At 38.7% G+C, this 17,497-nt stretch overlaps 3 protein-coding genes across 5 annotated transcripts in view; 2 read left to right on the forward strand and 1 right to left on the reverse strand.

The window, feature by feature from the left end:
• The first annotated feature begins 518 nt into the window (after positions 1-518).
• Positions 519-17,497, forward strand: part of LOC144199757 (calaxin-like) — a 29,189-nt gene continuing 12,210 nt past the window's right edge. Inside the window, exons 1-6 of one of the 3 annotated variants that reach the window (XM_077721599.1) lie at positions 519-692; positions 831-989; positions 2,055-2,159; positions 2,348-2,496; positions 2,595-2,699; positions 7,769-7,873. In XM_077721599.1, the coding sequence (XP_077577725.1) occupies positions 545-692; positions 831-989; positions 2,055-2,159; positions 2,348-2,496; positions 2,595-2,699; positions 7,769-7,855 (753 nt within the window). In that variant the 5' untranslated portion in view covers positions 519-544 and the 3' untranslated portion in view covers positions 7,856-7,873. Of the gene's footprint in view, positions 693-830; positions 990-2,054; positions 2,160-2,347; positions 2,497-2,594; positions 2,700-2,766; positions 4,846-7,511; positions 7,874-17,497 lie in introns of those variants that run through there. The other 2 variants (XM_077721598.1, XR_013326962.1) reach the window with 2 other exon arrangements.
• rbm48 (RNA binding motif protein 48) lies at positions 3,121-5,711 on the reverse strand. Its single transcript, XM_077721601.1, has 5 exons — positions 5,546-5,711; positions 4,939-5,129; positions 4,443-4,588; positions 3,448-4,019; positions 3,121-3,363 (listed from the first exon to the last, which is right to left on the reverse strand). Exons 1-5 carry the CDS (start codon positions 5,663-5,665, stop codon positions 3,301-3,303), a joined length of 1,092 nt encoding a protein of 363 aa, XP_077577727.1. The 5' UTR covers positions 5,666-5,711; the 3' UTR covers positions 3,121-3,300.
• fpr1 (formyl peptide receptor 1) lies at positions 13,550-17,437 on the forward strand. Its single transcript, XM_077721600.1, has 2 exons — positions 13,550-13,852; positions 14,738-17,437. Exons 1-2 carry the CDS (start codon positions 13,783-13,785, stop codon positions 15,898-15,900), a joined length of 1,233 nt encoding a protein of 410 aa, XP_077577726.1. The 5' UTR covers positions 13,550-13,782; the 3' UTR covers positions 15,901-17,437.

The raw sequence follows: 17,497 nt of genomic DNA on the forward strand, positions 1-17,497 counted from the left end.
CTTACTATGTGTGGTTTATGTTTTCTCCCCGGGCTTGCTTTTCTATGGGCCTTTCACTTGCCTCCCACTTGCCTCCCACTTCCCATAAACATGCAGGGTAGCCTGGTTGAACACTCTAAATTCCCCTTGATTGGATGTCCTTTGTCTAATGGTGCCCTGCGATTGGCTGTCCACCAATTCAGAGTGTCTCCTGCCTAGTGCCAATAGTTAGCCGGGATAGACTACAGCACCCCCTTGTGAAGATATGCTGTTTGGATAACAAAAGAATGAAAAAAACGGCCCTATTTCTGTGAACTTACTAACTTAAATTGAATTTATTGTCATTATACAAGTATAATGAGATTTAAATCTCATCATCTTGTGCACAAAACAACAACAATCAGAAAATATACTTACCTATAAAATTGTAAAATTTAAAAAACTGCAGGATTTGAGTACCAAATTTGTTTTTTGCATGTACAATTACAATGGAGCAGTCATTTTTTTACATTTTAGAATTGGAAGTTATTCTATGAAACACTGTCCAGAAAAGCGCAGGTCGCTAATGCTCGGTTGCCATGGCAACAACACGTCAACTCCAATTCCCATTCTATCGTCACTGCGGGCGAATATGTTGCCTGTAGGAAGGTCCAAAATCTCCAAAAGGATGGTACAAAACCTTGCAGAAAACATTTGCAAGCAAGTGGCCCACTGTGAGTATGACTTTGAGAGGTTTTTTTTCCTATTTACTTTTTTTTTACTATAACTAGTTGCACAATGCTGCTGCATGCGCACCGATGCTCACTTGCCCAAACCCTGTTTTTTGTTTTGTTTTGTTTTATTGGATCTAGTCAATAAAGGAGAAGTGGAGTGCCTGATCAGAGAATTTCATGTATTATTGGAGGAGCCGACGAATCCAGCTAGGCCAATCAGAGGTTTGGACAGATGGAAGTTTCGAGGTTTTCTGCATCACACATTTGGACTCACTGATGACACCATCATGGATGGAGGTAGCATGATACTTGGAAACTTACATAACTAGTCTATTTGACTGTTTTAATCACAGGATTTATAGTTGTAATATGACTGAAACAAATGATTTAGAACCCTTTCCAATTCCACCCATAATAAAACCCAATAGTTGTACAATTAAACTGGGATGTTTTTAAGAAAGGTTGTCAACAATGTGGTTTCCCAAGGCTTCACAAATTTACTTTTGGATTTTTTTTAAAATGATTATGATGGTTTTAATGTGGTCAATAGTGTACAGTAAGTGATGCTATGGAAATATTTTTTTTAAATGGTCCCCTCCCCAATTGATACATTGGAACAATGAAATCCAGCAGATATTGTAGAAACATTCATCCGACTCGTAAAAATGTCAGGTAAAGCTGAATTATATTTAATACAGTACTTGGAATTATGTCATGGGTGTGCTGACAAAAACAAATGTTTTTACCAGAATTGCTTGGTTCTGTGCAAACATTATCAGAAAAACTTCAGTCAAGCAAATGTTTATTAAGGCTTTAACATACCTGTCAACCTCGAACCATTTGTGATCTTACCAAATTTTGTTTTCGCCCTTACATATATGTATAAATACATGGAAAATCTTACCACTTTACTTTTTTGTAAAAAATCACGAACAACAAGTGAAAATGAAAGTAAACATAAACAAGGGAACAGGAAACGGAAATCACATGGTGAAAGTGTTACAAAACGAAATGTTTATCATGATCTTTTTTTTTTAGCCAATCAGAGGCGCCGGTACATATATCACTTGGCAGACATGCGTTTCCGGGAAGAAACAATGGCGGATGGTGAAAAATGGCTAGAAAGTGCCTTAATTTATTTTTTTTTCTCAAAATCACCGTTTAGCGTACCATTTTCATGTGTACAGCGTACCAATATAAAAATGGGCTTTCAGTTGTACCAATTACGGCGAGAACGTACCAGTTGACAGGTATGCTTTAAACTCAGAAAACTCCTCCTGTTAAAAGCTGAATGTCATTTGTGTCAACCGTGAATTAATTAGGAGAATAACCTCATGCATGATGTTAATATCTGCTCTGCAGTCTTCCGGACTTTTGACAAAGACAATGACAGTTTTGTGAGCATCAATGAGTGGATTGAAGGCTTGTCAGTTGTTCTCCGTGGCACCTTGGATGAAAAAATCAAATGTAAGTTTAAACTCTTTTATGCATTCATTATGACTTGTCATGGATAGATTCCAGCACCACCGCTATTCTTGAAAGTGTCCCTTGATTGTATAAAGAGCAAAAAAAATTCAAGTCTTTAACAGGAAAAGGTTAAAGCATACAATTCAAAATGTGGACTCATCCCAACATTAACCCTCTCGTTTGGACAGACTGCTTTCATGTGTATGACTTGAACGCTGACAAGTACATCTCCAGGGAAGAGATGTTACAAATGCTGAGGTACAGCCTCCGACTACCCGGGGAGGAAGACCCATACGATGGAATCAAAGATCTGGTGGAGATTACACTCAAGAGGATGGTGAGGATTTTTTTTTAAATTAAAAAACTTTTTTTTCCATTGGAAAATCAAGCTCTTGAAATCAAAATGTAACCAACTAACCTTCTTTCCATTCACAGGATCGCGACCACGATGACAGGCTGTCTTTGGATGACTTTGCAATGTCAGTAAAAGAAGTGAATCATGTGCTTGAGGCTTTTGGAACCTGCATCCCTAACGCTACAGTGAGTTTAAACTGTCTTCCGGCACAAAAACATTCCACTTCAAATCTTGCTTTCTCTCCTTTCGCAGAGGATTGAGACTTTTGAGCAACGTGTATTTCGGACGGGGCCACTCGATGGTGCACTGGTTCTTTCGCCTGACTTAAGTGCGGCCAGCGCGGGGTCAATTCCCACTCGGTGGCAGTGTGATTGAGTGTGAATAGTTGTCTGTCTCTGTAGGTGCCCTTCGACTGACTGGCGACCAGTATAGGGTGTAGTCCCCCGTTTCCTCACCAGGATAAGCAGCGTTGAAAATAAATGAATGTTTAGGAGACAAGTTCGCTGATGAGCTTGACAAAATTCAATAATAATAGTATAAATGTTTTACTAGTGCAAAACCAGTGCACGTTCTTTTTAGGGTCGCAGTATAGACTGATAAAGACCATTGCCACTTACAAAATTTAGGCTTTAATTACTGTAACATGTATGCAATTGTGGGAAAAGTGAAAAATACAATTTTTGGGAAGAAAAAAAACAGACAAGTAAAGGAAAATATAGAAAATTTGTCCCAAAAAATGATAAACGTGTTAAAAAAATGTTATAACATCTTGACAAAGTGTTGTGATTAAATGCGTCGACGTGGTTTCATCTTTTTTCCCACAGATTTGAAGTCAGGAACAGATTCCACCTAAATGAATTTAAAAAAAAAACATATTTAGTTATATAAATGCATTAATGGTCACTTAACTACCAAAGCAAAAGAGCCTGACACCTGTTTCATTGTGTTCCTAATCAGGTTGACAGTTGTGTTGAGTGAGTTGTCCTCCATATCCACTTTAGGAGTGTCTTCTAGTTTGGGTCCAATGAGTGTCTCATTTTTTCCAATGACCTCAGCAGGGCAGTTCGACACGGGTGCTTCCATCTTGCGTTTTCTGCTCTCCAATTGCGCCGCCCTCGGTGCAAATGTTAGCGCAGAAGGCCGATTGGAGGTCAACGTAACTTGCCCGCCTCTAGATTTATGCGAGTGTTTTTGCCAGTGACTTGAATTGGACGCCGGCGGCTGCTCCTCTGAGCGAACAATGGCGTCGTACAACGTCCCCATATTGTCCTCGGTTGGTGGCGTCTCTTGGTGGTTTTTGTGTGTGGAGTAGTGATCTTCCTGGGGAGGGAGTGGCAGCAGAGGAAAGGGTGAAATAGTATAGTCTGAGTTCCAGTGCTCTGATTCGTTGTCATGATGGCTCATTTCACATGGAGTCGGGATGGCGGTTGGTGAAGGTTCTGTGGATTTGGCCTCCGCTGATGTGGCCTCCTCGCTCACGGCTCCTTTCTGATCCCTTTCTCGGGCTTCAGGACAAAAAATAGGGAATTGCCCTTTAAAAATAGAAACTGAATTTCTTTAAATGCAAGATCAATACATTTTTAGCGGAATAGCGATAGCAGACAGCTTCTTGTGAGGAAAATTGGAGTTGCTTTTAACTGTCTTTTATCGTAATGTTAAGTTTTCTGAATTATTTCATTTGTTTCTGAAACTTGTGGGGTTCCCCAGTTATATAATACCCTAACATTGTCACGTTTTCAAATAAGATACTTTTTTCACCACATATGAAATTTATTTCTAGGTGTATAGTCATGAAAAAGTGCACTTTTGTGATTTTATTTAGGTAGAAAAAATAAAGGTTTATGTAAGTAGAAGAGATGTGTTTTTTTTATTTGATATTGTAATTCTGTTAAATAAGGCCTTATTCTATGACCTTCTTGGAAGGCTACCTCTATTCTGCGCCATCCTCATTACATATCTCCTTCGTTCCTGTAGCTTTATCCTGGTGTCCTCCACAGTCTCGTATTCGGGGACGTAGCAAACATGCAGCACGCCGCCATAGAAACTCTTCTCGTCCATGTGTCGTTTGGCAGCCCTGAATAAAATGATATACAATAGACAATCCATATTTGATGCATTGCATGTCATACTAACAGACTTCTAATAACTTTCTTTAATAAAAAAAAAGATACTTGTACATTCAAGTCAAGGTTCCAACATAATAAAGTCATGGCCAATATTGAGAAATATGGTAGTCATGTCTGAACCACACCAATACCTTAAAAAAGGAGCTAAAACTAGTTTTAAGAGTTCAAGTAGTTCAGGTAGCTTCTACCGATATATCATATTGCAAAAAGTCTACACATACTTTATTGTCAAGTACAGAGTGAGCATGTGTACTTGAATCCACTCTTTGATTTATTGATATAAAGTAGTAGTAAGAACCTGGCACTCGTGAGCTTCTGGAATTTGACGAGATAGACCTCGGTGAACTCCTCGGCAGGGTACTCGTCCAAGGGCCTGTACTCCTCAACCACTCCGTACAAAGCACAGAGTTGGATGAGCTCGGCCATAACGCCGATGGCAGGGACCCCTTGGACCATTACATAACATGACTCCAAATTGACTGTGTAAACCTGTCAAAAAGATAGAGTTGTTGTTATTTGTGCACTTTCTTACTTGTGTTGTTGTTGTTTTGATGTTGTGTAATTGTTTTATGTTGTGACTTCTTATGTTTCACAACTATTTAATGATCATTTATTTGTCTGGTTGATGTTATTTGTGTACTTTGTGGTTATAACTTTAAATCTCATTATACTTGTAGAATGACAAGAAAAAGTCATTCAATTCATTTTAAAGTGGTGTGTTTAGGCAACTTCACATCAGGATCCGGATCATCTGTCTTGGGCAAGTATATGAGAAATTAACATGGAATTTGTTATGTGGAGCCTTTCTAGTATATTACAACAACGATCAGAGAGCCATTTAACTGCGTAAAGCTGCATTGTCAGTTTGTAGTGGAATTCATAATCATCAGGAATTTATATCTTACCTTTACAGCCCTGGCTTTCCTGCCATCTCGATATTTAGGTCGAGAAATGCATACTTTACGCTGCTCGTGGTGTTTGTAAACACCGGGAGCTCTCCAGCAACCACTGCCCTCCGCCGCCATGTTTGATGGAAATGCGTTTCCGGTTTGTGCTCTTTCAAAGGAAAAAACGAACAGCATTGAACAGTGTTAAGTAGTTGAAGGACTGCGCGTTTTTTGTTTTATTTTGAAATGTAGTCGAACGTGTCATTTTGGGGACTACGCTGCAAAGGCAGCCTCCTATTTAGTGGAGGAAAGACTGATGATAAATGTTCACCTACTTTTGACAAAATAAGACTAGATTAGTTTTAGTAAATAAACCAGAAAATAATTCCAGATGTTCCAGAACATTCAAATGTTTAAGATCCAATGAATATTTATTAGTTTTGCATTTTCTGGTGTTTTAAAACCTTCTTGTGCCCGGTCAAAGTGCTTATTCCTTGAGGGCCCCTATCCAGTTTGTTTTTAATGTCTCCCTCCATCAACACACCTCAATCAAATAATTAGGATCATTATCAAGCTTCTGGAGAGGTTGCTGATAAGTTGATCATTTGATTCAGGTGTCATAGAGGAGGGACATGTGCAAAACAGACTGCATGGGGGCCATCCAAGACCGGACTACAGTAGCAAACAGGTGATACGCCTCAATAGAAACAGTAGGTTGATAAAGTGGATGAATTTCTCTGAGAAAAACTAAAACAATGGCCCGCCAGTGCTATGAGACTAAAGGGAAATCTTTGAGAGTCCAGTACTTTGCCAAAAGACATTCACAAACATGGAGTACACACGCTTGTTCTCTGGCTCCAGGATTAAAGTTCCATGTAATTAAGCAGCGACAACATTTTTTTTTGTTTCTCCTTGATTTAAGTTCACACAAAACCACTAAAACATGACCCTCCAATTGCACTGTTGAGTAGAGGAAAGCCAACTAAATACTACATTTGGATGTTCACTCCCCATTCAAGTGATCACGAAGGAAGGCCAGAGTGTGCTTTGCAATTTGAAAGCCACATTGAGCAGCGTCGATGTCTTTTAATGTAATGATTTACTGTTGTCTTGACGGTAAATGTCATGTTCACAAATTTGTCTTGTGCTGAGGATTTTTGTACATGACCAGTTTGCAGCCATTTTATAAAAAAACACAGTTTGTGGTGTTGTTAAATAATTCAGAAAAGCTTGAGATCTGCTACTTAAGTTTACCAATGTTATAAATTGTGGTATGGCATAATAATGAATTACTTTGAACATGTCTAAATCAGCTATCAGTCAAGTTTGATTGAGTCCATTAACATTTTCGGCTTAAAAGAAAAAAAAAACCTTCGTTTGGGCTAGTGTGGGACAAAAGTGACAGAAATCCAGTTCTCACATTATTTATTTTTAGTCCCATTTACTACACGCTATGCTTTGCCAAAGTGATGAACCGCAATGGCAGTTAACAAACTTTCTCACATCAGTCTTCCTTAATCTGGCCTGTCCTGTGTGTTTTAATTACTTGACTCTGGATTGCCTTTAACATTGATTTCTGTGGAATTGTTTTGATAAATCTCTGCAATGTCACCGGATTTATTTCAATCCAGCATTGCGTTAATTTTCCACCAAGATCTTGTATTGATAATGATAGTCGGACATACATTCTCGATGGGTTTAAGGTCTGGATAAGGTCGATCTAAGTTTGAAAACGTTGACTCACGCTTCCCAAACCAGTCATTCATAATTTGACCATGAAGAATCCTTGCGATTATATTGTTTATTCGGTCAATGACTGCCAGAATAAAGTGGAAAAAATACATGTATTTCCCCCCCCTAACAGATTTTAATAAGCTCCAGCACCCCTGTGTCCTTAGTGAGGATAAAGCAGTTCAGAAAATAGCTGATAAAAGACAGCCCAAATGATTACAAAAGGCCATTTTAGAATGGAAATTTCTAGTTTGAAAAAAAATCCAATTCTATACGTCTCTGTGTGACTTCATCAACCACTTGTGGGGGGAAAAATCATAAATTGAATGTGATTAATCACATTTTCTGCACAGCTGGGCTTGATTTAACTTGCCACACCCATGCTTGATTACCAGCAGACATGTTTAAGATCAGGAAAGGACTTTTATCAATAAATCACGGCTTTAACAACATATATGGGCACCACGTCTTTGGCAATGTGTAGCGTAATACGCTTTGACTGTCTTCCAGCCTCCTCTCATCTTCTATGGACTCATGTTGTGCATTCAACAGACTTCAACTCACAAGTCACTTTCTTCAAAGGTATTTGGAAGATGAGCATAAATCATTCCTTTGGCAAGTATTACTCTTTTTTTATCATTGTTTACTGCCATCTTGTTACTGTAAGAAAGCAGGGTTTTGCCCTATGAACTATAGATGCTGCTAAAAAAAAGACATTTTTTAAGATATCCTGACAAATTAAATGAACTGATGTAATCCATTAATTACCCAGACTTTATTTGTATAAGAAGTTCAACCTTTTTGCTTTATAGTACAATTTTTATTTTTGCAATAGTAACACAAAAGATACTAGACTCCACACCAAAGAGGTTAGGTAGCTTAATTGGACATCTATCACTGTCAATGGCAACCAATGAGTTAAATGAGTCCACCATGAAGGGTTAAAAGTTATGTGACTAAACACAGTAAAATGTTTAGTCTTTAAATCAGATTGTTTTTCTTTTATATTAAAATTGAACAATTTAGAGGGTTTTTTTGTATTCTTATTTATATTTGTAATGTACATTGACTGGCACATATTTAATAGTAATCATGGGATGAGGTGTGTTGTGAAACATTCATTCCGGTCTTAACGTCACCATCAACATTACCAAAGTAAAATGTGAGTCACCTTTTTTTTTTTTGCAAGACAATAATTAATATTTGTTTACAGTAATTAAATCAAAATATATAAATTGGGCAGTCATTTTATGAGTCATATGCGGTTACTCCTGTTTCAACATATAGCCGGTAATCAACAACAGACAGGAGTACAGTAAATTGTAAGATTGCATTGAACCAAACCCTGTGATTATACACTTAAGGCTAAAATACAACACATTCCCTTCCAGCACAGGCAGGTCTACAATACTTTTGCATAAACATCCATATCTAGCTTGCAGCTTTTTACTTGCTTGGAAAATGTAATTGCTTGCACCTTATTAAGTAATTCAAATGACTACTAGAGTGACTACTACTGCTGTGGAATGCATTTCCCAGTGTTCATTGTGATCCACAGTTATTTAATGTAACTTAGCTGCTTTTTACTTGTTATATCACTATAAATAATTCCATTGGTGTCTTATTTGGAAAAGAATTTTTCTACAAGAGCCCTTAGGTAGGATACAAAGCATGCTTAATGTCCCATCTGTTTTTTTCATCTTTCCATTAGAAAAATATGGTACTGATATTATTTTATTTATTCATAGATTGAGGATTAGTATAGATGTTGCCGACAACATTTGAAAACAAATCCCTGCACAGCAGATGATCTATGGGTGATTTTTCCCCCTCTCTGATTGTCATCTTATCTTATGTTGTCCCCATTTTTTCTATTTTGTAGCGTTTCAGTCACTTTCAAGTCATTTTAAAATCAAACAGCACTATGTCCATATATAATGTCCATGTCCATATATACTTGATGTTGCGCTCCATACTTTCTTCAAATGACCTCAATTGCCTGAGAGTCGAAGCCAAGTAGTAAAAGTTACTGTGTCACATGTGACACCCAGATGCTTTTTCGATTTATACATCTGCCGAGCATAATTTAGGATTAAACTGGATCAATAAACGAAATTTATTTATGAGAACTAATTGCTTTGTAGTTGAACTCACTAACCATAATAATGATTGCACGGGCCACTACGTTAATTTAAACATCACTGACTTGGCAACTGGTGGAAAAATTCAGTTTATTTGACCATCTGGTGTCCCTCATTTAACCAGTTCTGGTTCCCCTAGCCTCACTCAACTGGGCCTCCAAATAAATTGGTCTAGAGAAAGAGAGCTCTATATGACTTAGGCATTACCAGGCTTATTTTCTCCTCAGGCAAAGCCAAGGTTGATTATTCATATCCCTCTGGTCTACTGGAAGACACCAGACCTTGTGGTGGAAAGTATAAGGACCAAAGTAAGGAAGTGGTTTTGGTTGTTGAGGCTCAGCTTTTTTTCCCCTTGTGTGCGGTGGATTTCATAAAAAAAAGAAACATCAATGAGGCATAAAGGGGGCAAGCACAGTTGGCATTCATTTTGACTTACAAAAACAAAGATTCCCAACCTTTACACACTCTGATAGACGAGTATCGGATTCCCATTCAGCACCGCAACAAGACCAACAAACTTCGGAGGGTTCAGCTGGCAGCAAATTCCCAGTATTTGTGTCTTTATGACACCACCATAGCTGGAATCCAGAAGTTCCATCACCATGGTCTCGCTCCCCCCTCTTGAAAGAAAAGCCTTGTGAACTGTTTTACATCGCTATGATAAGTACTGCTTGAATTACAGTACAGCGACCGTGGAAACTGCAGTATGTTATTAGCGCTCCACTTCACCACACACAAAGAAATGCAGACAGTAGCATGCACACAATGTCATCTCACATTCTGCGTTATTCCCCCAACTCATATGAAATAGAGGATAATAAAGCCACATACTCAAACTACGTATATCATTCTGCTCTGGCATTCCCTTTAAAACCTCTCTTGATTCCTTTACACACCCAAATTGGTATTTGTGTGGTGTACACATAATTGCACGTTTGCTTGGTAAATCAAGAACTCTGGCAAAAAAGACTGCGCTCAGAAGGTTTCCCTCAAACTATAGCCTTGGGATGACTATTAATATCCCCTACAGACATCGACAAAATGCTGTGTCTTTTGCTTCTGCGAAAAAACGATGCACCAAAATGTTTGGGGATAAATCTTTGCGTTGAAATGATAGCTGGTATTTGTCAAAAGCGTTCAGGAACATTTTAAGTAGTCGGGCTGTCTAGACTTAAACTACAGCCGGTATAACAGTTTTTGGGAGTGGGAATCTTAGTTGAGTTTAAGACATGGTGTTTGGATATTGATGTTTTTTTTAGGTGAAATATTTTGCCGTTGCTGATACCAAAAAGGGTGCAGCTTAAACTCTATCTGAGACTGTGTAAATAGACACAATCCCTGGTTTCTTTTTTTTTTGAGCCCCCCCCACCCCCTTCTCATTCTTTCTCCCCCTCACATCTGGACTATTGGCAGGAATCAGTTCCTGTGTGGTTGTGTTTGTATAATAGCAGGGGACTTACTTGGATTTTGGGTTGGGCAGGTTCATGCTGGTTGCATTTCCAATCAGTTCACCATTTTGAGCATCATTGTTTCATTGCATGATACATGTCAAATCAACATATCTGATAATTCCTCATTATGGAAGCCGTGCTGTGAAATGTAATTCAATGGATTTATATTGTAGTTGTTCAAATTTGGCTAAAAAATGTGACTTCAATCTACTGGGGTATAAAGTCAAATATTTTTTTTGTGATAGCCATGCATGATAACACATGATAATATCTAGTGTTTGAGTGTATACAAAGTCAGTTTTCTTTGTTGTCTTGCAAAGGTTAATAAGAGAAAAGCTCTCAAGTTAGCAGAAAATTAACTTTATACGCTAGGAGTATATCAATGTGTATTTTGCAATGAGATATTTTGTCTAGGAATTATTCAAAAGCTGAGAAGAGATGAAAAAATGAGAAATAAAGATGTAGAACTCTTAACAATTTAGTGTTTAATCCAGTCACCTGATTCAAATGTTGATCGGCATCGACATTAATATTTGATTTATTCATAACCCGTAATAATAAAATCAATGAATAAGGAGACTTAGCATCATCTTAGGATGAATTCCACATATTCAAATGTGAAAAAAAGCTTTTTCTGTTTGACCACTGCATAGCTAAAGAACACAGTCATGAAGGAAAGTTAGTATTTGACATGTTTTGCAACATTCCTCAAGAGACTAAAAAAGGTTCAACCGTCAACCCAATATCATGTCAAACAGATGTGTATGCATGTGCGGCAAGTTGGGTAGCAAAAACCAAGAAGACTAACTATGCGGGAGGATGTTTGACCGCAGGGTTAAACGGAGATGCTGACTGAAAGGTAAAGAGCTATACTTGAGGGACACCAGTAAGAGATTGATTTTCACTCTCTCAGGGCCAACACTCCCACTTCGTTCCACACATTCTGCTTACTTGTGTTATATTATACGGTCGTTCCATCCTGTTGATGAAGACCTTATTTTCTAATTCTACCACATATGTTTTGCTTTTACGACGCCACGTTGAAACGCTCAATTAAAAAAGAGGTGTGACCGTTCAGCATGTTTTGTCGCAGAGAATGGCCATTGGCTTTAAACATTTAAGTCAAACCGATCACTTTTTTGCGTGTGTTTTTGAGGCCTTGCAGCTGGATGGCATACCAGAATATCTGGTTTAGTGGATTACATGGTTTGTGGATTACAGTCTGGGTACTTTGGAGTTTCCAACACACTTCTTTTTTGGCATGTCCTTCAAATGCCAAATGTTTCAGGAATGTATGGTTGTGAGGAAAGAAGACAAAAGCGTTCCCAAATGACCAGAAACATGCTGACCTGTTCTCTGCAAGATTTACTGCTTTGTTTTTTTTTAATTTAGGGGAATCAGTCCATCAAATACTTTCTCTGCCTATTTTCTGCATTGATCGTAGCCATCTCTTACTTCAACCATCTACCTGTCTCATTCAAGCTTGATACAGGCAAACTCAGAGCCTACAGGCAACAATAAGTCTGCCCTGAGAGTGAAAAAAACAAATGTACAAACAATGCTTAGACATGCCAAAATGAGATGACATTCTGATCTGTCCAAGAATAATGGTTGAGTAGGTAGCTTAGTTAGTTTCCTGGCCAACAGGAATAAACCAAGTGAGGTCTTGAGCTCGCTCTCTCTATACTAAAATGCATACATTGCTACAATGTAGTTTGGAACTACAAAGTTGTTCTAATATTTGTCTTTGACAATTAATCAAGTCAAGTTGCTGTATGTCTTTCCATGCCTTTTCATCTTTGGACAAGGTAACAACCAAAGTAGAGTGGACAGCTGCAAAAATGTTTATTTTGTTTTAAGCTTAGAAACACTCATTATTGACAAATTGTCTCATTGTGCCCTGTGATTGGCTGGCCGCAAATTCAGGGTGGCTGTAGTTGGCTGGGATGGGCCCCAGCACCCCTCGCAACCCTTGTGGGAATAAGCGGTTCAGGAAATGAACGAATGAATATTATTTAAATGCACAGTAAAATGGTAGATTACAAATGTTTTACCTACAGGCCCAGATGTGATTTCAAAGTAAGCACAGCAATTAGAGTTAACCTCAAGCCAACCCGGGCTTGGCCTACGATGAGAAAAACACATCATGATTGGTCGTGATGGAGACAGCTTCTCTCCCTCAGCGGTTGTCATCTAAGCAAACTGTAATTGATGATTCACTTGTGTTGATTGCGCGTGCGGTTTTACTTCTGGATTTTCCCCACAAATGACACAAAGGCTTTAATGTGCCACAAAAAAAGGCAGACGTGCTGTGACAAGGCATAACTCTGTTGTTACATATTTTGAGTCTGCCTGTTTGTGTGTCTCCTCTCTCATTTTCTGAACCGCTCTATCCTCATTAGCGTCGTGGGGGGTGCTGGAGCCTATCCCAGCCAACTCTGGGCCAGCCGATCGCAGTAGACGGACAACTGTGCACACTCACACCCATACCCAGGGGCAATTTAGAGTGACCAATGAGCCTACCATGCCTGTTTTTGGAATGTGGGAGGAAACTGGAGTACCTGGAGGAAACCCACTCAAGCCTGGGGAGAAAATGCAAACACAGATGGACATTTGAACCCAGGACCCCAGAGCTGTGAGGTCGAGGCACTGACCGCTCGACTCGCTCCACCGAGCCACAGTGTGTGGGTGTCTGTGTGTGTGTGTGCGTGTGTTTGTGTGTGTTATTTTCTATCCAATGTGGACTAACTTGCATTTAAATTCATTGCATATTATAAGGTTGATCTTTTTTTACAGTAGGAGGGGCAGCATGCTCAGAATTCAGCAACACAAAAGAATGGGGGTGCTGGAGGATGGTGGGGTAGTAAATCTAGGAAGGCTTGTGGTCCCGCCCCGATGTGGTCAATGACGTCACCCACTTTAATGAGACTGGATGGAGAGTTTTGTAGTTTGCGCGGAGCAGTCAAGTCCCAGTTTTCCTCCGGACGGATCAACATCAGAAGGTATTGTGTATATCTCTATCTATACATCTTTTTTCAATGCTTATTCTTTTTAACATGCAGAAATAATCTACTTTTAGATTGAAACCTAGCAGACTGATTTGTGGGATTAAATAGAAAGAAATCTCATTTAGGAATTGATATGTTATGTACTCTACTTTTGTGACAATATTCGTCGTTGCCTGCTATTATAAATGATATATTTGTTTCCATGGAAAGGAATAGTTTTTAGCCGCACAGAGAGTGTAGGGTTACTAGGACAGGGAAAAAAATCTGAGATACTGTTGAAATGTGGTATTTTAAAGAGAAGGCTTGTGAGGACACTTTTAAAAGAAAATTACAGTATGAACTGTATTCAAATAAAATGGTGCGAGGAAACCTTATTTAAAGAAAAATGGAAGTAAAGTTGATGTATTTTTTTTAAGTTTTCTCATTAGAATTGCATTCTGAGAATTGCAGTACTTTTGAAGTAAAATAATAACTTACAATAATAACTAAACACTCCTAAACAAAAATAAACAATACAGTCATCTTTTATCCCTATATAAGTACTTTATTTATTTGTTAATCATATTGTCAGCAGAAAGTAAGTGTTGAAAGTCATTGCAAAAAAATGACTTCAAAAAATAAAATCTCAAACTATTATTTCAGTCGGATTCTTTCTCAGATATACATTACATTTAAATGATTTTTGACATTTTTGTTAAACAAATAAATTATCTTGACAACATTCTCATCAGACCAGATCATAAGAGATAGATTACATTTCATGTTACAACTTTGCTTTTAGTTTTAACAGGGTTATCATAATATTGAATAATATTGTAAAAATATACCTTTTCACCCTAATTGGCCATTTAAGGTTACTCCATGTTATTCCTTCTGCAGATCTGAGGACAATGATGGACATGATGGACATAATGGGCGTCACGCCATACTATGAGATAAACTCTTCAGATCCCAACACAGCAAACGGCACATTCTACGACGACGAGGGCGAATACGACTACAAGGACGACCACGCCGAGCTGAGGCAGTCTCTTAACATCATGTCTCTCATCGTCTATTGCTTGGCTTTCGTCTTGGGCGTGTTGGGCAACGGTGTGGTGATCTGGGTCACCGGATTCAAGATGAAGAAAAGCGTCAACACCGTTTGGTTCCTCAACTTGGCCGTGGCCGATTTCCTCTTCACGGCCTTCCTTCCCTTGAGTGTGACGTACACCGCCATGGATTTCCACTGGCCCTTTGGCAAGTTCATGTGTAAGCTGAACAGCACCATCAGCTTCCTCAACATGTTTGCCAGTGTCTACATCCTGATGGTGATCAGCATCGACCGATGCGTGTCGGTGGTCTGGCCCGTTTGGGCTCAGAACTACCGTAGTGTCCAGAAAGCCTCCTGCGTGAGTGTGGGTGTTTGGATCTTGGCGCTGATCCTCAGCACCCCCTACTTCATCTTTAGGGATACCGGGCCGTCATACGACAATGAAGAAATCATCAACTGCTTCAATAATTTTGCATTCTCCGACGATTACGCCACGCTGCACGTAACCCAGCTGCGACACTTTCGCCATCAGGCCATGACAATGACTCGCTTCTTTCTGGGATTCGTCGTTCCCTTCTCCATCATCGTTTCCTGTTACGCCGTGATTATCCACAGATTGCGTCGGAACCGGACCCTGGCCAGCCAATCCAGTCGCCCCTTTAAGATCATTGCTGCCGTTATCGCTACTTTTTTCCTCTGCTGGGCTCCCTACCACATTCTGGCACTAATTGAGTTGGTCAATCACATGGCTGATTATGAAAGTGAGATATTGGACCATGTCATCACTATAGGGGTTCCCATTGCTACCAGTCTAGCCTATCTGAACAGCTGCCTCAACCCACTGCTTTATGTCTTCATGGGACAAGATTTCAAGGATAAAGTTCGCAAATCCATCCTAAAGGTGCTGGAAACCGCTTTCCAGGAAGAGATTTCCCGTTCGTATACCTTCACAAACTCAATGGTCACCAGTCGAAGCAAAGACAAGTCCCTTTCTGAAGCTGAGGTATAAAGCTGTCCTTGTTAGTTACTGTAGTCGTACCTAGCTGTGACAGATAACAGTTTTGCCGTAACTGCTACTAATTCACAACTGCGAAATTTATAATGTGACTATACTAACCGTTCAGAACATTGCATAAGCAAGCTGTGACGCTTTTGTTAGCCGAAACATTTCTAAAATTTCTGTCATTTCTTGAGTTTGTTTGAGAAATGATGCGACTATAGTCTAAATAGGATTGTTTATAATACTTCAATAGTTTGGTTATTAAGAATTTAGTCAAATGAAAGGCAGTGATTGATTAAATCTAGTATTGTAATGCGGCCCGGTGGGGTAGTGTTTATCGAGATGGCCTCTCATTTCTGCTTTCATGGGGTCCATCCGAGGTTGGTCCTCCTGTGTGGAGTTTGCATGTTCTCCCTGGGCTTGTGTGGGTTTTCTCCGGGTACTCCGGTTTTCTACCAACATTGCAAAAGCAAGGTAGGCTGGTTAAACACTCTAAATTGCCCCTCGATAGGAATGTAAAAGTTAAATAAGGTTACATTTAAAAATTATAATAATAATTGTAGTGCACTTGTTGGCTGCAGTGCAAAAAATATGCTGTTGATTCAGTCTCAACTACAAAGTGGCATTAGTAATAACAGCATGATGTCAAATAAGGCGAGTCGGGATATTTGCCTAATGAAGACATTTGCTCATCTTAACTCAGAGTATATATTCAAAAAGTTTATTTTGGCTTTATTTGTGATATTTTTGTTTTTTCGGAAAGGAGATTTCACCCGTATTTATTTCAAGAAAAACTGGAATGTACAACAAAAATAATGACTTTTGTCGAGAAAGGCTATAAAATGGTAAGAACAAAGACATTTTAGTTGCGTGTTGCTCCCCAAAACATAAACATACCGCAGTGTGGGGTTAGCCAATGAAAATGTAAATGATCGTTGAAGATCCACATAATTATTGGATACTGCTGTTTTGGTTTTCTACAGACTTCAGAAAGTCCAATTACTATTTTCTCCAATGGGAAAATAGAGACGTTTATTTACAGTCACCAAATGCTGCTTTTAATTCAGACACGACAGCTATGGGAGTGAAGCTCACAATTTGTGGGAATGAGCGTAAAATAATAGTCATTTCACATTTCCTATCTCCCAAGCATGAAACAAAAATACAGTGTTAACTCTTTTGTATATATTTTTATCTTTCCATCATAACAGGAATGAATTACATTGCATTCTTATGCTTTCAATACAGTAAATGACTTTGTTTGTATTTTTTAATCATCTCTACCCAACGTAATGTTGGGAGTTGAATGACCTTTGCTCATCTGTTTAAAAATACAATGACTACCTATCTTTCAAAATGAAATACATTCTTTTCATTGGACAGTACAATCAATATAAGTCATTTGCAATGGCAGCTGATACAATTTGATGTAAATTTATGTACTATTTGTCCCCACAACCTGGTCTCAACCTGTCATAAGATGGTTATATAAGCACATGTGATGTAAAAAATGTAAATGATAAATACAGAATGTGTATACAACAAAGGATTTTTGCATTTTCTCTAGTGACCTCCAGTGGCTTAATAATATACTTTAAATCTGTGT

Source organism: Stigmatopora nigra, chromosome 7 (genome assembly GCF_051989575.1).
Source record: "Stigmatopora nigra isolate UIUO_SnigA chromosome 7, RoL_Snig_1.1, whole genome shotgun sequence".
Taxonomy (NCBI): Eukaryota; Metazoa; Chordata; class Actinopteri; order Syngnathiformes; family Syngnathidae; genus Stigmatopora; species Stigmatopora nigra.